The sequence below is a fragment of the Fringilla coelebs genome (assembly GCF_963513975.1).
Source record: "Fringilla coelebs genome assembly, chromosome: 24".
In the NCBI taxonomy this organism is placed as follows: domain Eukaryota; kingdom Metazoa; phylum Chordata; class Aves; order Passeriformes; family Fringillidae; genus Fringilla; species Fringilla coelebs.
Genome location: NC_140050.1, coordinates 4,047,588 through 4,070,354, shown reverse-complemented (window position 1 = coordinate 4,070,354; position 22,767 = coordinate 4,047,588). Strand labels below are relative to the sequence as shown.

At 55.1% G+C, this 22,767-nt stretch overlaps 1 protein-coding gene across 1 annotated transcript in view; it reads right to left on the bottom strand.

Moving 5' to 3' along the window:
* Positions 1-22,767, bottom strand: part of ADAMTS10 (ADAM metallopeptidase with thrombospondin type 1 motif 10) — a 66,533-nt gene that overhangs the window by 38,946 nt on the left and 4,820 nt on the right. The window contains exons 2-4 of the mRNA XM_084220970.1: positions 11,365-11,675; positions 8,350-8,705; positions 1,971-2,130 (exon numbers count right to left, since the gene is read on the bottom strand). Coding sequence (XP_084077096.1) covers positions 1,971-2,130; positions 8,350-8,705; positions 11,365-11,452 — 604 coding nt within the window. The 5' untranslated portion in view covers positions 11,453-11,675. The remainder of the gene's footprint in view (positions 1-1,970; positions 2,131-8,349; positions 8,706-11,364; positions 11,676-22,767) is intronic.

Below are 22,767 nucleotides of genomic sequence, written 5' to 3'. Positions count from 1 at the left end.
AGCTCTGCGGCTGCCCCAGGGGAAGTTCAGGCAGGAGGTCAGAAGAAGATTTGTCACTGAAGGGGTCGCTGGGCCATGGAGCTGTGTGCCCAGGGGGGTCACCCAGCCTGGAGGGGTCACCCAGCCTGGAGGGGTCACCCAGTGCCAGGGCTCAGTTGATGGGCAGTGCTGGGTCACAGCTTGGACTGGGTGACCCCACAGGTCTTGTCCAACCTCGTTCATTTTGCCATTCTGTGATTGCTAGGTGGACCCAGAAATGTCCCTAAGGCAGTTCAGTCCCCAGGCTCCTGCCAGCCCTGCTGGCCTCTGCCCTGCCCTCCTGTCCCCTCCTGTCCCCTTCTGTCCCCTCCTGCCCAGCAGGTCTGTGCCCAGCCCACCTCAGCCCCAAACCCCTCTGGGCTGCCCAGCCCTGCCCTCCCCTCTGGCCCAGGGTGGGCTCAGAGGCTGCACAGCCATAACCTGAAAATGAAGCCCTTGCAGACTCTTTCCTCTTTCCTTTTCCTGGAAATTCCTCTTTCCTTTTTCCAGGAAAGGACCTGGAATTAGGACTTGGCTTTTCCACCACAGGAAGGGCTCAGTCTCTGCAGCAGCAGCAGCAGCTTTGTGGGGCTTTGCTTCAAGTGCTGCTGAGCCAAGCCTGGGGATGTCCCCAGCAGAGCCATCAGCCCTCAATTGCCCTCCTGGAGACCACCAGGGGACAGGGGAGTGACTGGGAGACTCCAGCCCTGCTCCTGCCCTGCCAGCAGATCCAGCTGGAGCCTTTCCCTGCTCTGAGGTTCATCACATCCAGTCATGGGACTGACCTCAGGCAGCCCCAAACCTCAGCAGCCCCAAAACCTCCCAGCTCCAGGAGGATCCAGGGGAGCTCCTGGGGTGTTCAGGGCAGGGCAGGGCAGGTCCAGCCAGCGGGGTGAGGGGACAGGGTGGCCTTGCTGGAGCTGTTGTGCTGTGGTTGTTCTAAACTTTGGCTCCCCCTGCACATCTCTGCTTTCCAAGAAGCAATTAGGAGAGGGCTAAATTATTTCTGGAAGCTGGGGAATGTGGCAAAGAGTCAGCAGGAGGGGAGGCTGCATCCAGCGTGGCTCTGGGAGAGGGGATGGGCAGGGGCCAGGGAAGCACAGGGTGGCTCTGGGGACACTCAGAGAAGGTGACAGTGCCTTCCAGCAGTGACTCCTCATCTGGCCAAGTGTCACTGCTGAGGCAGTGGATGGACACCCAAACAGGAGCAGTCAGGGCCAGCCCTGCTCTGCTCCCACAGACTGATCCATGAAAAGCCCTTGTGCATCTCCCCTTGGCCCTACAGAGCCTCTCTGAACTGAGGGAGGGGCATCCTCTGGGCCTGCCACATTTTGGGGAGATGGTGAAACTCTGCCTGCTCCCCAGGGATTCCAGCCAGACTCGGGGACAGGCTGCTGGGAAGGGCAAGGACCAGGAGGGCTCACGGGGAGAGGCCAGGGCTGGAATTTGTGGGTCCTTTTGGAGGTCAAAGCCCTGTAGGTGCAGCAGTGGGGCTGATGTGCTGTCACCATTGTCCCCAAACACCCCCCAGAGCCCCCTGTGATGGGTCAGGCTCCACATCATCCCCTCCAAGGGCTTTTTCCACCTGGTCCCCATCAGCAGCAGAGTTATCCCAACATGGACACAAACCCCAAAGCCAAGGCTGCGCTGAGCACACGTGAGCTGTGATTTCCCAATCCTCTGCAAATTGGCCAAATCTGGAGGATTCTTCTGAAGAAAAACAAGAGGTGGTTTTTTTTTCCCCTCTTCTATTTCCATGCTCTATTTACAAATTTTCAAGCCCTGCTGCGAGGAGGAGAGGACGTGAGCCCCCAGAAACAGGTGAAAGCAAACCCAAGAAAATCTCAAATTCAGGAGATAAATTCGGTTCTTTGCCACATGGGCCTGTTCTGCCAGGATTTCCTCAGGGGGTTTTGGGCTGGGTTGGAGGAGGGGGTGGTGGGGGCACCTACCCATCACTCCACAGGCTGCATCCATGTGAGGGTACTGCAGGGACGAGCGCTTGTACACCACGTGGGGGCTGCCCTTGCCCTCTCCCCCCGTGCTGACGTTGGCTCCAGGGCTCAGGGGCTCGATGAAATATTCCTCCTCATCTGCCACGATCACCCCATGCTGCAGGAGGGAACAGAGGGTGTGCAAGAGGTTTTACAGCCACTTCTGGGAGCCAGAGAGGAGTTTGATATGAAGATCTGTGTTTATCCCTGAAAGAATTTTCTACCAAGGTTGTTGACAAGAAAGAAAGAAGGATAAATAAGAGAAACCTACAACTATTCCAATAAACACTTTGTTTGTCTCTCATCACCAATAAGTGTAAACTTATGAGCTTTGTAAAAATGTATAAAAAGCATGCATGCTAGAATAAAAACAGGCGGGAAGCCTTCTGAAAATGGAGTGTTGCATTGTGTTGTCTCTGTCTCAACTACAGCAAGAGGGGAGGCAATAACAGAGGTGCACAGAGAACCTGGTGGCTTCTCATGGCGAGGTTTTTGCTGATTAACCCCGAATTTCTGGAGACTGACAAAAGCTGAGGAGGAATCCTGCACAAACACTGAACTACAGGAAGCCACAGAGCAGAGGAAACCCAGCCAGATGGTGGTGGATGCCTTGGGACATCTGTGTTCACTAAAGTCCTCTGGAAATCACAGCCTTGCCTTGCTGAGTTATGAATGAGTTGTTTCCTATTCCACCCACCCGGTCTCAGTGGGATCCCTGTGGGATCCCAAAAACCCCTTCAAACACAGCAGTGCTCAGCTCTGAGCTTGGCCTCCCCAAAAAACCCAAAAGCAGCTCAGGACCATCCCCAGCACCTTTGAACTCGGAGCTGCAGGGAGGGGTAAATCCCCAGAGGCTTTGGGAAACACCCCAAATGTTTAAAATCTGCAGGCTGATTAGGCAAAGGCCACCAGCAGAGCCAAACCTCTTCTCTGGAGCCTGGATGGGGCATCCCAGCCCCTGGCACACCTCAGAGTGGCCACTTCAGTGAGATCATCCCGGGTTTGCTCCCTTACTTGCTTGAGTTTTTTATTCTTTGCCTGACTCAGTCTCAGCTGTGAGCCCGGGCTTTGCTGGTCATCACAAACCCACCAGGTACTTGCAGGGTCCCTCCTCTGCACCCTCACAGCAACATTCCCTCTACCTGAAAGGTCTGAGCAACACCAGAAGTTTCTGGGAGCCCAACACCAACTCCATCCCAGCTCCTGGCGCTGAGTTTCTCCAAGGAATGTGGTGTCCCATCAGCTGAACTCCACCAGCAAGCAACTGAGGCACAGAAATGTGCCTGGCATGGCTCAAACGTGATCCCAAAAGTCCAACACAGCTCTGGGTGCAGACACACCCCTGCCCTGCCACCAGCAGTGTCCTTTGGATGTGACAGCGCTTGTCTGTCCCCATCATGTTTTCTGAAAAATCCCTTTGCCAGGATTTTGCTCCTGAGAAGCCTCAGAGAAAAAATGAAAACAATAATTATCTGATTTGCTTGTCCTGTGTTTTGCTGCTCTGGAATGTGGTTTGGACACTGTTTACCAACAGGTGATTGCTTCATTGGTTTCACGTGAATTGTTTTTACTTAATGGCCAATCACAGCCGGCTGTGTCCGACTCTGAGGAGAGAGTCACGAGTTTCTCATTATTATCTTTTAGCCTTCTGTAAGTATCCTTTCTCTATTCTTTAGTATAGTTTAGTTTAGTATTCTTTAATATAATATAGATCATAAAATAATAAATTAGCCTTCTAGTGGAGTCAGATTCATCATTTACTCCCTTTAACAGGAGTCCCAGAAAACACCACACTTGTCCAGCTCCCTCTGTACCCCAGGGACAGGAGCCCTGCTCTGCCAGGGTGGCCAGCAGGGAATTCTGTCCCTGTGAGCAGGGAATTCTGTCCCCATGGAGGCACCTCCACGGACGGCTTCTGTGCTGGCTGTGGGTGGGGGAACCTCTCCGGGGTCTGTCCCTGTCCCCTCCCCGGGGTCTGTCCCTGTCCCCTCCCCGGGGTCTGTCCCTCCCTACCGGGCTGTCCCTGTCCCCTCTCCGGTGTCTGTCCCTCCCTGTCCGGCTGTCCCTGTCCCCTCCCCGGGGTCTGTCCCTCCCTACCGGGCTGTCCCTGTCCCCTCTCCGGTGTCTGTCCCTCCCTGCCCGGCTGTCCCTGTCCCCTCTCCGGTGTCTGTTCGTCCCTGCCGGGCTGTCCCTGTCCCCTCCCCGGTGTCTGTCCCTCCCCGGGGTCTGTCCCTGTCCCCTCTCCGGTGTCTGTCCCCTCTCCGGTGTCTGTCCCCTCCCCGGGGTCTGTCCCTGTCCCCTCCCGGCCGAGCTCAATGGGGCAGTGTGTGAGCGGTGCCCGTGTGCCGCGGGATTTCCTCCTGCCCCGGGCTCTGCTGCTCTTGGCTCGGCTCCACCTTTCCAAGCACAAGCGAGGTACTGTGAGGTTCCCGAGGCCAGGCTCGGGCGGGGAGCCCGGCAGAGCCAGCTGGAAAGGGTTTGTGGGATGGGGGGAAGGAGGTCACCCCCGGCCCGGGGGCAGAGCGAGCCCTGCCCCAAATCCATCCCGCTGCCCAAGGGATGTTCTCACTGCAGCCTCTGCAGAGGCTCCACGCCTGCCTGGCACCTTCCAGCAGCGAGGCTGGGATGTCACACGAGCCTGGGAATTGTCCCATGGCTGACCCCAAGGACTGAGCTCTGAGGGGCAGGCGCTGGACGTGACACAGGGCTGGTGAAGGGGGTGTGAGAGGTCCTGAGAGAGCTCTGTGGTTTGTGGGGGAGCTGCACTGGATATCCTGCGTGTGATTCACAGGTCAGCTGCAGAGCGAGGAGGGTTTGCACAGTCAGCTCATACCACACTTGGCAAAGGCACAGGCACAGCCTGGGGCTAAATCTGTGTGACAGAGGGGACATCTGTGTCCATCCTGCCCATCTGGGTCCATCCTGCCCATCTGTGTCCATCCTCCCCATCTGTGTCCATCCCTGTGTCCATCCTGTCCATTTGTGTCCATCGCTGCGTCCATCCTCCCCATCTGGGTCCATCCCTGTGTCCATCCCTGCGTCCATCCTCCCCATCTGGGTCCATCCCTGTGTCCATCCTGCCCATCTGGGTCCATCCTCCTCATCTGTGTCCATCCTGCCCATCTGTGTCCCTCCTCCTCATCTGTGTCCATCCCTGTGTCCCTCCTCCTCATCTGTGTCCATCCCTGTGTCCCTCCTCCTCATCTGTGTCCATCCCTGTGTCCATCCTGCCCATCTGTGTCCATCCCTGTGTCCATCCTGCCCATCTCAGTCCATCCTCCTCCCCGCCTGCTCATCTGTCCTGTGAGGCAGTGACAGCCAGGAGGAGCAGATCCCCGTGGGGTCTTCACCAAACCCACCAGGTATTTGCAGGGTTCCTCCTCTCCACCCTCACAGCAACATTCCCTCTACCTGAAAGGTCTGAGCAACACCAGAAGTTTCTGGGAGCCCAACACCAGCTCCATCCCAGCTCCTGGCACTGAGTTTCTCCAAGGAATGTGGTGTCCACATCAAGGAATGTGGTGCCTGGTCCCTCCTGCTCTTACTGGGCTCAGGGGGCTCCCCAGGAAAGCTGTCCCTGGATCCCTGGGAGTGTCCAAGACCAGGTTGGACAGAGCTTGGAGGTGTCCCTGCCCATGGTAGGGTGGAAGAGATGAATTTTAAGGTCCATCCCAACCCAAACCATTCTGGGATTCTCTGATGAAGACTTGGCGTTTTGGCTGTTCCTCTGACACAAAGTGGTTCAAAACCAAACCTTGCAGGCACGGGAGTTCCTGAGGGATGTGGGAGTTGGAGAGCAGGAGGATGGCCTGGAGCTTGTTACTGTGTTCACAGTCATCCCTTTCCCTCCTCCTCGTGCCCAGCTCACCCTGTGACCAGCCCAGCTCCCAGTTTGTGCCCAGTCACCAGCACAGTGCCCAGGTGCCCGTGCAGCACCACCTGGGCAGAGGTGGGGCAGTGCAGTGCCCCCTCAGCCTGCACCTGGGGCCCTCCTCTGTCCCTTCTAGGATGGGTGATGCCCTCCTGGAGCAGAGCCCGCTGGGGATGAGGGGTGGCACGGGGGGATCAGAAGCTCCTGGTCACCCAGAGCACTAAAAAACACCTCCTATGGCCAATCCAGCCCCAGCTAAAAACATTCCAGACTCCTCCTGCCCAAATCCAGCTAAAAACATTCCAGACTCCTCCTGCCCAAATCCCCAGCCCCACTGTCCTCAGTGACCCCAAAGCCTTCCTCCCCCATCCTCACCGTGTCCATAACTCTGGAGGGCAGAAGGACAGAGTTCAGGCAGAGGAGAGCTTGTTGGATGACCCTCTGTCCCTCTCTGTGCCTGGCTGCATTCTCCTCCAGACAGCTCTTGGTGCCTCTCCAGAGCTAAACACGGCCTGGGGATGGAATTCTCCCAGCTCCAAGGGCTGCTGGGCCGGTGCTTGCCCTGGCCTTGCTGCCCTGAGGAGCGGGAAGGAAGGGGGATGCCACATTCCTCCATGTCCAGCTCCCATGTCCAAACAAAGGGCTTGGGAAGCAGGAGTTTGTGCAGCTCAGGAGTTTGTGCAGCTCAGGAGTTTGTGCGGCTCAGGAGTTTGTGCAGCTTGGGTTGTTGGCTGTGAGCTGGAAACTTTAGACTCCGTGATATAACGAGGCAAAATCTCATTTCTGTTAATAACCCACAGCACTATTCTGGCAGGGTCACCCAGCAATAAATCAAATGGGAATTCATTCCCCTTTGGAAGGTTTTCCACACTGCCAGAATGCTGCAAGGAGGTGGGGCTGGAGCAGAAATAAGAACCTGGCCTAGAGAGGTTTTTTCTAGCCCTCCAAGGGAGCCATCAGCCTTGGGATCCACTCACGGGGTATGTTTGCTCCATCCCTCCATCTGGCAGCTCAGGAAGTGTGCTGTGCGAGCCAGAAATGTCAGAAAATCACAGAAAAATAGGGATGGAAGTTCTCAGTGTATTCCCAGGGCTGGGAGAGCTAATGAATCATACCTGAAGGGTTTTTGAGATGCTTTTGTCTGGCCTGTTCCTAAAGATCTTCCAAGATCTCGCTCTCTCCAAGCAATCTAGTCCAGAGCTCAGCTGTTCTTACACTGATGTGCACCACTAACATTCCTTGCTGATATTTAGACTGGGATGTTCAATTTGAGCTGTCAGGACTCAGAAAATCAACATTCCCACCCTCCTTCCTGCAGCCTTGCTGGTTTCGAGGAAATGCCATCTTGCCCCCTTCTTGATGCTCCATTTTGCATATTGAAAAACAGATTATTTCAGGGCTCTTTTTCCCTCAGAAGCAGCATTTTTTCTCCCAAGACAGAAGCAACTGTTACCCAGGAGTGCATCTGCAGCTAAAAGGATCTGGATGCACTTGTGGCTCTGTGAAATCCGTGCCCTCCCTCACTTCTTCCTCACCAGCACAGCAAAACATCCTTTGCTGTTGATGTTGGAAAAACCTGGTGAGATCCAGGTGTGGGTATCCCCAGAGAGCCAGGATTATCCCACTCCAACCAAAATCCAATGGCAAAATGCCCAGAAACTGGACTGGAAGTGACACAGAGATCCCCCTTGGGAACGCCCATGGACGTCTGAGAGATGGCTGTACCTCTACCAGTCACAATGCCAGTGTGGAATATTAAATATAAAAGATATTAAATATAATATCTCCTCTGTCTCTCTCTAAATATATATAATAAAAATATTATATTTATTTTATATATTAAAAATATATTATATTTTAATAGTATATTGAATTAATAGATAATTTATTAAAAATGTTATATTTATATCAATATATTTATATTATATTATATGTATTTTATAGTATTTTTGTATTTTTATACATATAAAATGTGTTCTGTATATTTTATACATATAAAATATTATATATAATAGATGTAAATAATATAAAATATATAAGTATATAAATATAGTATAATATAATATATAAAAATATATTATGTAAAATTGTATATATTATATAAAAATATATAATATATGGTACACAATCTGTATAAAAATACAAATATAATGTATATATAAATATATATAAAAATATATAATATATAATAAATATATTGATAAAATATTGTATAAAATATACAACATATAAATATATAAAATATATAAATATATAAAATATATAAAAATATATATATAAATAAAAATAAAAATAATAAATAAATAAATAAATAAATAAATAAATAAATAAATAAATAAATATTTTTTAAATATATTAAATAGAAAGCTTGCCACCAACCCCAAGCTCCTCCCACCACATGGATCCACTGCTGGAGGACCCGAGCAGTTGGCACTGCCCCATGAAGCCAAGCCCAGGCAGACTCACCAGCCCGTTGCAGTTGCTGATGGCCACCTTGGAGCTGAGGTACTGGTCCTGCAGGTGGCCGGCGTAGTGGCAGTCCTCGTGGAAGTCGTGCTGCCAGTCCATGCCATCCCGCTTCCAGTACTCCACGGTGAAGTGCTCGGCCAGCAGGTTGGAGTGCAGGGTCAGGTTGAGCAGGAACTGGGTGTGGTGGGCAGAGACTTTGTAGAAGACCTGCTGCTCCGAGGGCTCGTAGGGCAGCGAGCGCCGCGGCCGCGGCTTCAGCTGCCGGCGCATGTCGAAGGTGAGGAAATCGCCGTTCTGGTCCACTTGGATGGGGAAGGCGATCTCATAGTGATCCAAGCTGGAGAGGAATTCCTCTGGGGAGGGAAGGACAGCATGGGAATGGCAGCCTGCAAAGGGAGTCGGACACCCAGCGATGCCAGCCCGAGCGCAGCGCAGGGGGAGGGTCATGGTCCTGCCTCGGCATTCCAAAAACTGGGATCCCGAGGCTCTGCCCAGCCTGCAGCATCCTGGGTGTCCTGGGCTGCCAAGCAAATTGTATTCTATCACCATCTGTGTGGCAGCTGTCTCCTGTTCAGTGGGCAGTTTTCCTTATCTCTTCCACACCCACTGACCCCCAAGAGAACACTGCATTGACCTGAGGCAGTGGAGAAGCTTCCAGAATGGAATGAGACAACTGGGGTTGTGGGTGTGGAGTTTGAATAGAAGTGTGTGATATCACAGGGTGGGAAACTTAGAGTTGGAGGGTTTAGAATATAGTAGTGTACATAAAGCAAGATGGAGGTTTTAGGGTGAAGGCTGATCCTTCTTTTTCACCTCCTTCTTCTCCCTCTTTTTCACCTTCTTCTCCGTGGGTTTGGGTGGTTTTGTGTAATTGGATAAAAAGTCCACATTGTGGGCCATGGGTGGTTGGTTATTGGGTTAAAAGTAAAAATAATTTTGGTGTCATTTCTTAATTGGACAGTTCAACCTTGGAAGGCCTTGTAGAGAGAGAGATGGGGTTCTATTTTTTAGTTTGTTGAAGTGCTGCAGAACTCAGGGTTTGTGAGACTGTGACATGGATAAGAGCTAACAAACATCTGAGTCTGAACAAGAAATACTGTCTTGGCTTTCAATCCTGACCCTGACAGAGGCAGAAAAGAAGCAAAGGAACTGACAATCTAGCTCTGTCTGACAGACCTCAGCCCCAGAGGCTTGGGCTGAAATGGGAAATATCCATGTGGTGGGCCAGGAGAGCTCCTCCTCACTGAGTATCCTCCTGAGCCCCTCGTGCCTGGAGGGTTTGATCCTCCTGAGCCTTCATAGGAGGAGATTTTCCCTCTGTTCTCTCTGGAAAAGTCTTCTTGTGCTTTCTGCATCCTACTTGTTGTTGTTTCCTAAGCAAGCAGGAGGGGCCTGGCTGCTCCAGGGTGGCTGAATTTTGCCAGTCCCGACCTTTGGAGCCTTCCCAGCCATCAGAAACTCAGCCAGCTCCAAACTGCACTCTCACCAGAGGGCAGCCCTGGAAAGTTTCCTTTTCCTCTGTTTTCCAATGTGAGAGCCTGACAGAGTGGTTTCCTTGGCCACCAGGAATGGGACATCCCTTCCACTCTCTGGGATTAGGGTTGAGCTCCCATCCTTCCCAACCATAAACACTCCTGGCACCTCTGAGTTACCAGAATTAATTATTAGGGTTTTAACTTCCCATGCTCCAGCTTTTCCTCCATCCCAGCACCTCCCTGTGATGGGGCTGGGCAAACAAGGGTGACTTTTTGCACTCAGAAATGACTTCAGGCTTGGAAAAATTTGCTGTCGGAAGTGTTTTGTTTTCCTTTTTGCCTCTTTTCAGTCCACGTAGGCTTGGAAAAGAGTGAATCAGAGGGTGGTTTGTGCTCACTGTGGCTACAAAGCACCTGGGACTCCAGGCTGGAGGCTCTGATCCTGACCTGAAAGGCATTTCCAAGAGGAAAAACGTGTCCAGAGCTGAGGGTGGGGTGGTGTGTGAGAAGCTGGTGGGTCTGTGGGGCTGGACACTGCATCTCCTCAGGGGTGTCACTCTGGACACAACCAAAACCACTACTTTTGTGAAGGATGAGAGTTTGACAAGAAAATCTCACAGATATGTATGCTCAGCAGAAAGATTTTTGAAGGTAGAAATAGAGATGGAAGCAAGTTTTGATATAGAAGAAAAGAACTGCTGAGCCAGTCTTACTGGGTAACCAAGGAGGCAAAGGGTGTGGTAGTTAGAAGGGGTTTTATGGCTTAGAGCAAAGGATAAACCCACCTCAAACAAGAGGATGTTTTTACCAAGCAGAAAGACAGCACAGGCAAACAAGCCTGCCGATGTGGCAAGTAGAAAAAAAGTCTCAGAATTTTCCACTGCAGAAAACTGAAAAACAACTTCTGGCTTAAACTGATGTACTGACTTTAGTGATTGGAGAACAGTAACATGAATATGGTAATGAGAGCAGTTAAGATAGGCTAGAGATAAAAGTTAAGGGATAGATTGGTTCTACTGTATTGAAATGCTCAGCAAAGAAAAGTATAGAATGCATTGTAACCAAAAGAAAAGTATAGAATGCATTGTAACATAAACTCAGGGTCTCCAGTCCTGCCTGCAGCTGGAGCTGACAGCTGTGGGCACAGCTCTGTCACCCATGACCCTGGACTGCTGAATGATGCCTTGGATGTATTAAACTGCATTTTGAAGAGCAGCCTGGAGTCCCACATCCCTCATTTAGGCTGTTACAGTGGCGCCCAACGTGGGGTGCCATTAGTAAAGAGCCTGAGTGAGGGATGGGGACACTTGGCCTGGCTGCAGCTGGAGCTGACAGCTGTAGGCACAGGCTCTGTCACCCATGACCCTGGGCTGCTGTAACATCTTGGACACAATAAACTGCATTTTGAAGAGCTGCCTGGAGTCCCACATCTCTCATTCAGGCTCTTACACACTACACCATCCCATCCCATCCCATCCCATCCCATCCCATCCCATCCCATCCCATCCCATCCCATCCCATCCCATCCCACCCCTACCTTGTGACTGGAAGGGGAAGCCAGGGAAGGTGCCCCCGACCAGGCCGAGGGTGACGGTCCAGGTGAGGAACCTCCAGGCTGTGGCCATGGTCAGCGCCGCTCGTGTCGGAGCAGGGAGATCTGTGCCGGCTGGGAGGGCGCTGTCCCCACATGTCTCTCCCTCGGCCACCCCTTATGTCCAGAGAGGAGTGCCGGGTCCCTCCGCAGGCATCCTGGGCCGCTCCGTGCTCTCCCGAGGCCGGCGGGGGTGGGCAGTGCCGGGCCAGCACCGCGGGGTCAGCACGGGCTCGTCCCCAGCCCCGGCATCGCCCCTGCGGGGGAGAGGGGGATCAGCGGAGGGATGGAGGAGAAGGACTCGAGGCGGGCAGGGGAATGAGGAAAGCGGGGTGCTGGAGAAGGTAGGAGTGGGATGGAAGGAGAGGAAAAGAGGAGAAAAGGATGGGGAGGGTTTGAGGATGGATTAACCCCATCAGCTCTGCACTGCACTTTCCGGGGTTCTCCCAGCTGGTACCTGCGGAAAGGAGCTCAGGATCAATGGGAATCCTTTATCCTGTGGCAGCACCCTCCAGGAAGAGCAGCCCCAAGAGTGCCCTGGGTCACCTGATCCCTTAAAGAGAGCAGGAAATAACAGCACTGGCAGGGGGGTGGTGAGCAGCAACCCAGAAATCCTCTCTGAGGCTTCCCTGGATTTCAAACACACTTTAAGGACTGTCACTGCACTGAGGGAAGAGCACTTGCTCTCAAAGTGTACTGGCTGAACCTAAAAAAGTGATGGAAAACAAAGAACCCATTCAGGGGAACTCACCCTCAACCCCATCCACAAATGGATCCCGAGATTCCAATCACATTTGTTCTTTAAAACGCTCTGCTAATTGCTCCGGTGAAAGATTCCTGGCTTGCAGAGAATTTCCACTCAGTCTGAGGTGATTACATCAAACTCGAATCGTGCTGGGGACTCGTACAAAACCTGTGGGGTTTTCTTCTTGCCCACCCACTCCATGAGCACGGGATGAGCGCAGCACATCCCAGAAACCCCAAATATCCCAGCGGTGACGCTGCAGGGCAGCCCAGCAGCCAAACCCAAACCTCCCTGCAGGGGTGGCAGATCCCACGGGCCGGGGCAGGGCTGGGAAAGGCGGGATGAGCTCCCTGGGAAAGGAGGGATGAGCTGCTGAAAATGGCAGGATGAGATCCCTGGGAATGGCAGGATGAGCTCCTCAGGATAGGCGGGGTGAGCTCCTGGGAAAGGAGGGATGAGCTCCCAGGAAAAGCGGGGTGAGCTCCCTTGAAAGGCAGGATGAGCTCCCCGGGATGAGGTCCCCGGAAAAGATGAGATGAGCTCCCTATGAAACTCAGGATGATCTCCCTGGGAAAGGTGAGATGAGCTCTGAGGAAAAGCGGGATGAGCACCCCGGGAAAGGCAGGATGAGCTCCCCGGGAATGGCAGGGTGAGCTCCCGAGCATGGGAAGAGGCTGGAGATGGGAGGAGGGTGCTCTTTGCAAAGGTGTCAGCAGCCAGGGCTGTGTGTGGTCCTCATCCAGTAAGGAAACGCTTTAACCCCTGCCTTGCTGTGCTCTGGGCTGGTTTAAACAGCCCAAGGCAGGGGAGCTGGGTCCTCTTGGGATCTGCCCTGCTCCCCTCCGTGTCCTTATGGGAATCTGAATCCCTGAAAGTGAATTTCTGCTCCTGTTTTCCCATCTTTACTGTGCCAGGAATGGTATTTGTGCTGCAGGAATGACACCCAGCACAGCCCAGAGGTGGTGTAGGGGAGGCACAAGGGGAAATCCAGGAGATGATTCCTGCCCCAAATTTATCTTGGAAGTCACAGAATGGTTTGGGTCGGGAAGGACCTTAAAGCTCATCTCATTCCACAGGGGCAGGGACTCCTTCCACAAGTCCAGGGTGCTCCAAGCCCCATCCAACCTGGCCTGAGACACTTCCAGAAATGCAGGGGCAGTCACAACTGCTCTGGGCAACCTCACAGAGAAGGATTTCTTCCTGAAATCTCATCTAAATCTCCCCTCCTCCAGCTTAAAGCCATTAACCTAAATTAATGTTTTTTTCCCCTACTAGGCAGAAACAGCAGGAGATGAAACATGCAGCTTTAAACACAATTCAGAATTGCATAATTTAAAGATTAGGATTTTTCACTGCTTATCTACAGTTAAGAATAGCCAAAGATCCTCAGTGAAGCCTCAGCCTGGACTCCCCAGTCCCATCTGGGGCCACTTGCCAGGTTTTCCTCTGCAAAGTCGGGACACAACACAAAGTGACCTCCAAAACTGAGCATCCTGTGAGTGGCCCTGAGAACAAACTGACAGAGGGGCAACTCCCACCTTGGGCTGCTCCTTTTCCCTGGGACAGGTAAGGGGAATCAGGGAGTGGGGGGAAGAGGGTTGGGGCAGGAATTCTGCCCCTCTCCACCCCAGAAAGAGGATGCTGAGATCCGGTGACAGCATCCCCTGTGGTGCCACCCCCGGGCTGTGGCACAGCAAGGGCACAGCCAGGGCCAGGAAAGGCACTGAGGGAATTGAGCTGGAAAAGGGGGAAGTTGAAAGCAAAGCCCTCTCCTAAATCAGCATTTTTCAGCGTGTCCCAAAGCTCGCGATTCCAGCTTTTCAATCCTATCACGGCTCCAAAACCCAACTAAAGTGTATTTTCTCCTGGGCTTCACACGACTGATTTCCCCTGTTTTCCAGCTGTCAAACCCTTTTCCCCCAGGCTTCCCGTCCTCCCCCCGCCTCTCCATGACCCTCCCCGTGTCCCCCCTGCCCTTCCCGGCCGCTCAGCATCCCCCGGAACCGCGGCCGGGAAGGAGCCCCGGCGCCAGGAGCCCGCAGCCTTGACCTTGGGGGAAGGAGACGCGCTGGGAGCAGCACAAGGCAGGAATTACAGCTGCAAAATTCCTGCGGGCCGGGCTGGGGGAAGGGCCCGGCTGCGATCCCTCCCTGCAGGCAGCGGGGAAAACACGGCCCCTTCCCAGCGGGGCTTCACTCCTCAAGCCCCAGGAGCAGGAGCACCTGGAGGAAGGTGAGGAAGGATCCACCTGTGGGGAGAGAACCTGCGAGGAGAAGGTGGATCCAGCTTCAAGGAGTACCTGGAGCACCTGGAGGAAGGTGTTCTCCTCACAGGTGGATCCTGGTTCTCTCCCCATGGGTGGACCCAGCTCCGAGGAGCAGGAGGAGCAGGAGGAAGGTGCTCTCCCAATGAGTGAATCCTGCTCCTCTCCTCATGGGTGGATCCAGCTCTGAGGAGCATCTGAAAGAACGTGCTCTCCTCACAGGTGGATCCTGCTCCTATGGGTGGATCAGGCTCTAAGGAGCAGGAGGAGCACCTGGAAGAAGGTGCTCTCCCCACGGGTGGATCCAGCTCTGAGGAGCACCTGGAGGAAGGTGGGAAGGTGTTCTCCTCACAGGTGGATCCAGCTCTGAGGAGCACCTGGAGGAAGGTGTTCTCCTCACGGGTGGATCCAGCTCCGAGGAGCAGGAGTAGCCCCCAGAGGAAGGTGTTCTCCTCACAGGTGGATCCAGCTCTGAGGAGTAGGAGGAGCACCTGGAAGAAGGAGCAGGAGCCAGAGGAACTCCGGTGCTTCCATCCCTACCGAGTTTTCCACAAGCTCACTTTGCAGCTCGCAGGACGATCCCGAGGATCGTGGAGCCCCGGCGGGACACGGGGGTGCCACGGGCCGGGCTGGGACAGCTCGGGGACAGCTCGGGGACAGCTCGGGGACACGGCGTGACCTCTCCGGTCTCGTGCCTCCCTCGCTTGGGCCGCTTCCGATCTGCTCCTTCCCAAGGAATTCGTTGTCCTTGGCAGGCTCGGCTCGGGCTGACGCTCCCGGCTCCCGGTGCCAAGGGTGGCTTTGGCCGCGTGAACCCGAGCGACACCGGGGGACAACGCCAGCACAGCGGCCAGCTCACCTCCCGCCACCCCAAACACCGCCGGGAAGGAAGGGGCTGGGACAGGGGGTGACATTCCAGCTGGGATGAAGCGAGAAGAGGAGAGAAGAAGGAGCGGGGCAGATGAGAGCTGCTCCCAGCTGCAGACAGAACTCCCCGGCTGCTGGGCCGGCTCCAGCAGCGCAGGGGAAGGTAATAGGAAGCAGATGGGCGATGCTCGGGGCCAAGAGGAAGGTTCAAGGTGCCTCCTAGTGCAGGGAAGAGGAATTTAACTGCTTTTAAAGATGCAGGGCCCGGCAGCTTCCAGGTTTCTCATCCAGCTTTTGCAAATTATGAGCTCAGGTGTCCTTTTCCCTTTTTTTTTTTTTTTTTTTCCGAGGGAGAAATAAATACAAACACAGATTTCTGCTTCCAGCTTGTCCCGGGGGGAGGAAATACTTTTAGTGCACCCCCTGCCAGTCCTTCCACTGACATCTTTCAGACATGGGAGAAGTGAGAGCAGCACCCCAGTGGGAGCACTGGGAACAGCGAGAAAGCAGTGGGAAAACAGTGGGAGCAGCACCCCACAGCTGCACCACCCCAACAGCATTTCTGGGCTGTGTTATTTCAAGGAATGAAAGCCTCAAGGTTCTTTTATTCTTGTGTAAATTGGGGAATTGACCCCACCCTATAACCACACTGGGGTTATTGGGGTTATCATGGTGCCACATCTCACAGCTTGGTCCCTTTTTGGCCCCAGGTGCCCCCTGACCCTTCCAAGGGGCTGCTCAGCCCCACAGCAGCCCTGGCAGCCCCTACAAACAGCACCACAGGGGTTTCTGCTCCTCCAGCTGCTCCAGCCTGGGAGTTGTTCCACCAGGTCAAAGTTTATCTCTGGGGGAAGAGCTGTGAGCCCCAGGCTGGCCCCAAGGGCCTCATTTTTGATGGAAATAGAATTCTAGGGAAATGGAAAGGAAATAGTCCTGCAGGCAACTGGCATTTGGGCTCAGGGGCTGTGCCAGGGCAGTGAGGGCACTTGGCAGCAGCAGCAGCAGCAGCAACAGCAGCAGGTTTTTTAGGTTTTTTAGGTTTTTAGGCTTTCCCACCACCCACATGGATCCCCTGCTACCCACAGTGGGCTCTCTCCTGCTGCCCTCCAGGACACACAGCAGCCCCTGAGTGCCTGTAGCTCCTGGGTGCTGCTCCTAAAGTCACCTGAGGAGCAGTGCCCCTGTCACCTGCCATTGCTGCTCCGTGGAGGTGACACCTCAGGTTGGAGCTTTTCTATTTTTCACATTCTGTGCTGCTTTAGTGGGTGGGTCTGGGACTCATATCAGGGCATGGTGAGCTCTGTGCACAGAGCAGGGAGACAAAACAATTCCTGCTCCAGCTGGGCACCAAGGACAAATGATCCAAATCTCAGCCCAGGAGCACAAACCCCGTGGGCTGGAGAGAGAAAAACAAGCAGGGTGGGACTGCAGGGGCTGGGGCTGGGATGGGACAATGAACTGCAAGGTGCAAATGGAGCAGAACTGATCCCAGGGACAGACCCTGGGACCTGTTGTGCATTTTGGGACCATTTTGGTTCATCTTGGGAGCAGCCCTGGCTGGGCTCTGGTGCTGCCCAAGGTGGATCCATTGAGGCCTTTTCATAAATCCCTGCTTTATTAATTAACTCTGCCTAGTCTCTGTTCTAGGTCAGCCTTCACAAGGCATCAGAGGGCCACAGGTTTTGGCTGTAAAGCCTCAGCTGGAATCAACTTTCACCCTTCCAGTGAAGATATTTTTCCTCATATACAATCTGAACATCTCCTGGGGCAATTTGAGGCTGTGTCCCATTGCTTGTTCTCTGGGAGAAGAGCTCAACCCCCCTGGCTGTCCCCTCCTGTCAGGGAGTTCTGCAGAGCCAGAAGGTCCCTCCTGAGCCTCCTTTTCTTCAGCTGAGCCCCCCCCAGCTCCCTCAGTCTCTCCTGGTGATCTAGAATTATCAAATCAAAGATCATGGAACATCCTGAGTGGGAAGGGACCCTCAGGGATCATTGATCCCAGCCCCTGTCCCTGCCCAGCCACCCCAACATCCCCACCCTGAGCAGCCCTGAGAGCTCCTGCAGCTCTGGCAGCCTTGGCACCATTCCCTGGGGAGCCTGGGCAGTGCCCAGCAGCCTCGGGGGGAAGAACCTTTCCCTGAGCTCCATGCCAAGCCCTGGCACAGCTCCAGCCCTTCCTGGCCCCCTGTCCCTGTCCCAGAGCAGAGCTCAGCCCCTGCCCCTGTGCCTGCCCTGGGCAGGAGCTGCAGCCCCCGAGGAGCCTCCCCTCAGTCTCCTGTGCTCCAGCTGAACCAGCCAAGTGCCCTCAGCTGCTCCTCAGCCCCTTCCCCAGCTCCGTGTCCCTCCTTTGGGCATTCTCCAACAGCTTTGGATCCTTCTGATCCTGTGGTGCCCAAAGTGCCCCCAGCACTGGAGGTGAGGCTGCCCCAGGGCAGAGCAGAGTGGGACAATCCCTCCCTGGGCCAACAGCAATGTTCAAACCCTTCTCATCACCTCTACATCCCTGCTCTTCCTCTCTTTGGGCTCTCTCTGCACCCCCCAGAGCCTGGCAGGGGCAGATCCCTCGCAATTGCTGCTGCATTTCTGTGTTTTCTGGGGGGTCTCAGCCCCTGCACTCCCCGGGGCTCCGGCTGTTCCGTGCCTGCTCAGGCACCTCCCAGCCCCAGCTGGCAGCTCCGGGCAGGTCCCTGCACGTCCCCGGGGATGGAACACAGAGCCCCGCTCCCCCCGCAGGCTGCTCCTCCCGCCGCACGGGCTGAGCACGTGGGGGATGCAGAACTGCCCCAGAGCCCTCCCTGGCTTCCCGCAGGAGAGCGTCCTGACAGTCCCGACAAAATATTTGGCCCGGCTGCCAAGTGGGAAACATGCTGAGCTGCAGATGGCAGAAGTCTCCCCGCAGTCATCTTGCCAGCATGACAGGACTTCCACTGGGAAGTTATTTCTCAGCTCTAGGGCAGCACTAGGGGTTAAAGCCACAGAAATCAGTATTTTTGCTGCCAGGAGCATCTGCAAACTGTGAGAAAAGGGTTAAAGTCCAGGTCTGCAGAACGCAGAATAAGAACTTGAGCCATAATCTGCTTTGCTGCTCCAAGTGTGGCCTCTCTGAGGCCACGGCAGTGAGGAATTAGAAACATGGAGATATCCCCGTTCCCAGAACACTGCAGCCTCCAGCCCCGGGGTGGCTCCTGCCTGCACAGCCACACTGCGATCCTCCTGCTCACCCCTGCCACCAATGCCAACCCAGCCTGTCCCTTCCCTGCTGACCCCCTCGGGGCTGGGAGGGGGCCCAGGATGCTCAGTGCAGCCCCTCTCCTTTCGAGGGCGGATTCACCTCCCCCCAGAGCTGTTCTTTGCACACCCCAGTGACGGCGGGTTCCCGTTCAGCTCCCCAGGAGGGGAGGTGTCGTTCTCACACCGTTAAAATCAGATCCAGCCCCGTCCAAAGGTGCTCCCCAGCAATGTGGGAAATGCAGACCGACACTGCCAGCGTGACCCCGAGAGCTGAGGGCTCTGAGCTGGGGTCTCTGTCCTGCGGTGTGATGTCATGGTTTGCATCAGATATCCCGGGTTCCTCCCCTGATGATTCCCCCCCAGGTGTGTCAGTCCCCTCTCCTTTCCCCTCCCAGCACTGTCTGTCAGTCCTGGCATTCCAGAAGGGCACAGAGTGACTGGCAGGTTCAAAGGATGCCCTCTACCCCCGGGGGCACTGGGCCATCCAGGTGTCCTTTGTCCCTTGAGACCTCCCCTCCTGTGCCTGGCTGGTGGCTCCTGCCCCTTCCCTGCCCCTCTTCCGGGGTTAAAGGAGCAGCACCCACGGGGTCAGGAGTTCTGCTGGAGCTGCTGTGGGTTCAGAGGCTGTGGGCCAGAATAAAGCTCTGGATCCAAACCCTCCAGCAGAACCCACTCCTTTCCTTCCCCATCGCCCCAAAGCTTCTCTGCCAGAGGGAAACCTGAGGAGCAGCCCCTGATACAGGGGGAAGCTCCATCCCAACACCACCAGAGCTCCTGCACACCTGGACTTGTCCCCACGTGCCCAGGGGAGCACCCAGCCAGCCAAAAGTGTCTGTGGGGTGAAACACCACACACCCAGCCAGCCCAAAGTGTCTGTGGGGTGAAACACCACACACCCATGGCCAAAAGTGTCTGTGGGGTGAAACACCACACAGCCATGGCCAAAAGTGTCTGTGGGGTGAAACACCACACAGCCATGGCCAAAAGTGTCTGTGGGGTGAAACACCACACAGCCATGGCCAAAAGTGTCTGTGGGGTGAAACACCACAGTTGCCACTATTTGGTTGAGCAGCAGGGCCAGACAAGCTCGGGCACGTCCTGTCCAGCTATTTTGGTAATATTCCAATATCTCTGTCCCCCTGCCAGCAGCCTGGTGCCAGCCTGGGTGCCAGGAGCACGCTCTCCCTGCCTTTGGAGAACCAGATCCCTCTTCCAGGCTCTCCATGGTGCTCCACAGCCGGCCCTGCTGTGCTCTGGCCGGGCACACCCTGCATCCCTTTGTACAGCAGCTTCACGGGGCTTTGGGCTCACTCCAGCACTGTGTGTGGGAGGAGGGTTGTTTTCTTTTTTTTTTCCAAAAACACGACAATTATTTTACAGTCAAATCTATTCAGTGCAATCCTGGTGAGGAAAGGGCTGAAACCCCACCTCACTCCTCTCCAAAATCTTTAATTTTGCCAGCAAAGGGGCGAAAGGAGCTGGTGCCAAAGCCAGGGCAGGGGGAGGAGAGCTGGGAGCAGCGACCTCGCTCTGACACCGCCTGCTTGGCTCTCTGGAAATCCTATCCCTGCGTTACATAAGGACCTGGCCCTATCTGGAACGCCGGGGTCATTGCACTTCTCCAAGTGTGGTAAAATGCTCGGAGGTCCTGAGCAGGAGAGCGGGAGGGAAGTGCCAGCTCGGATCCTCCTCGGGATGGGGAGCTGGGCGCGGGGCAGGGCTGGAGCTGCCAGAGCAGCGCCACAATTCCAGCCCGGGGGAAAGTGGGCACCGAGAGCCCCAGCGCTCCCATCCTCCTGCTTTCGGGAGAGGACTCCACCAGGCAGGTCCACTCTCAGACGGGACTTATGCAATAGTTTGGAGCCTCTCCATGTGACCCAGACTTGCTGGCGCGCTGCCACCGCTCTCCTCGCTGGCTGCAGCCAGGCACAGAGCGGCGGGATTAGAGAGAGGCCGGGCAGTCATTAACGGCGTGCCAGTCATTAACAACGGCGCGTTAGTCATTAACGGCGTGCCAGTCATTAACGGTGCATCCCCCAGCGCGCAGGGACACTCATGTCCCATGGATGAAGGGACACTCGTGTCACCCACATGCACCCAGGGCACAGGGCACCCCTTGAGTGCAAGGGGATGGGGATAGGTGGAGTTTTTATGTGGATTAAACGCTATTTGCACATGGATACACGTTATCTGCATGTGATAGCACGTTATCAGCATGAGGATGCATGTTATGTGCATGGGGATAGATGTTATCTGCACATGGATAACACATCATCTCCATGATGATGGAATAAATCTTATGGAATTGATAATGGAATAGATCTCATGGAATAGGTCATGGAATAGATCTTGTCTGCATGGCCACAGACATTATCTGGATATGGATACTCATTATCTTCGTGTGATAACGTGTTATCAGCATGAGGATACACGCACTGTCTGTGTGGAATAGATCTTGTCTCCATGGGCACAGACATTATCTAGGCATGGATACACGTTATCTGCATGTGATAATGTGTTATCAGCATGAAGATACACATTATCTGCATGGGAATACATGTTATCTGCACGGGGATATATGTTATCTGCACATGGATAGACGTTGATAACTCTTTGCACACACTACCTGCTGACAGGTCTGGTGACCACCCCCCCGTGCCCTGCCGTCCATGGAATGCAGATATTCCATGCACAAATGCCATTTTTATACCCTGCATCTCCGTGGCCGCCTCTGCCCCCATGAAATGCTCCCTCTGTGTGGGGTTCAGCACAGCCAGGAGAGAATCCAGACCTCCTGGGCCTGTGCACAGGCAGCTCTCCCCGTGCTCCTGCTGCTCCTCCCGGCACGGAGCAGCACCAGGGCCAGGGCTCTGCCAGGAAAGGGCTCCGGGAAAGGCCGGGGGTGCTCACACCTCGGAGCGGGCAGGGAAGCAGAACCAGACCCGGCCACCTCCACCCCGGCGCGGCTGGTTCATCCCCATCCCGGCAGGGCTGGCTCCTCTCTCTATCCCGGCACTGCCGGCTCCTCTCTCCATCTCGGCACGGCTGGTTCATCCCCATCCCGGCAGGGCTGGCTCCTCTCTCTATCCCGGCACTGCCGGCTCCTCTCTCCATCTCGGCACGGCTGGTTCATCCCCATCCCGGCAGGGCTGGCTCTCATCCCCATGCCGGCACTGCTGGCTCCTCTCTCCATCCCGGCAGGGCTGGCTCCTCTCTCCATCCCGGCAGGGCTGGCTCTTATCTCCATCCCGGCAGAGCGGGTTCATCCCCATCCTGGTAGGGCTGGCTCTACTCCATCCCGGCAGGGCTGGCTCCTTTCTGCATCCCGGCAGGGCTGGCTCTCATCTCTATCCCGGCAGGGTTGGCTCAGCCCCATCCCGGCAGGGCTGGCTCCTCGCTTCATCCCGGCAGGGCTGGTTCATCCCCATCCCGGCACTGCTGGCTCCTCTCTCTATCCCGGCACTGCCGGCTCCTCTCCATCCCGGCAGGGCTGGTTCCTCTCTCCATCGCGGCAGAGCTGGCTCTGATCCTCATCCCGGCACTGCCGGCTCCTCTCTCCATCCCGGCACTGCCAGCTCCTCTCCATCCCGGCAGGGCTGGCTCCCGCAGCTCCCTCCAGCCGTGCCGGTGCTTACACAACCCGGCCCCGCAGGGCGCCGAGCCCTGGGCTTGCATAAAGACAAACACCCTGTGTGCCAACAGCGAGCTGGGCTCACCTGCAGAACCGGCCCGGCCCTCTCCAGGGGGAGCTGCCCCGTGCTGTGAGCCCCAGCTGAGGCTGGGTTATGTGGTTTATGCAGCTCCAGCTCCCAAGCAGCTGTCACAGCTCTCACACCGAGTGTCACACCTGAAATTTGGCTCTTTGTTAGCCAGGCTGAAGGACAGGGCCATAGCCCAGTCACAGAATGGTTTGGGTGAGAGGAGATCTTAAAACTCATTTAGTTCCATTGCTCTGCCATGGCAGGGACACCTCCCACTGTGCCAGGCTGCTCCCAGCCCTGTCCAGCCTGGCCTTGGGCACTGCCAGGGATCCAGGGGCAGCCACAGCTGCTCTGGGCACCCTGTGCCAGGGCCTGCCCACCCTGCCAGAGAACAAAGACATGTCTGGTTATCAGGCTGGACGTGCTGCAGGGGAGGGCACCGTCCCCTACAGCCCCTGTCACCAGGTGCCACACCTTGTGCACCCACAGTCTTAGGCTGGAGCTGGAGAGACAGGAGAACTCTGCTGAGCTTCCCAAGAAAAGAC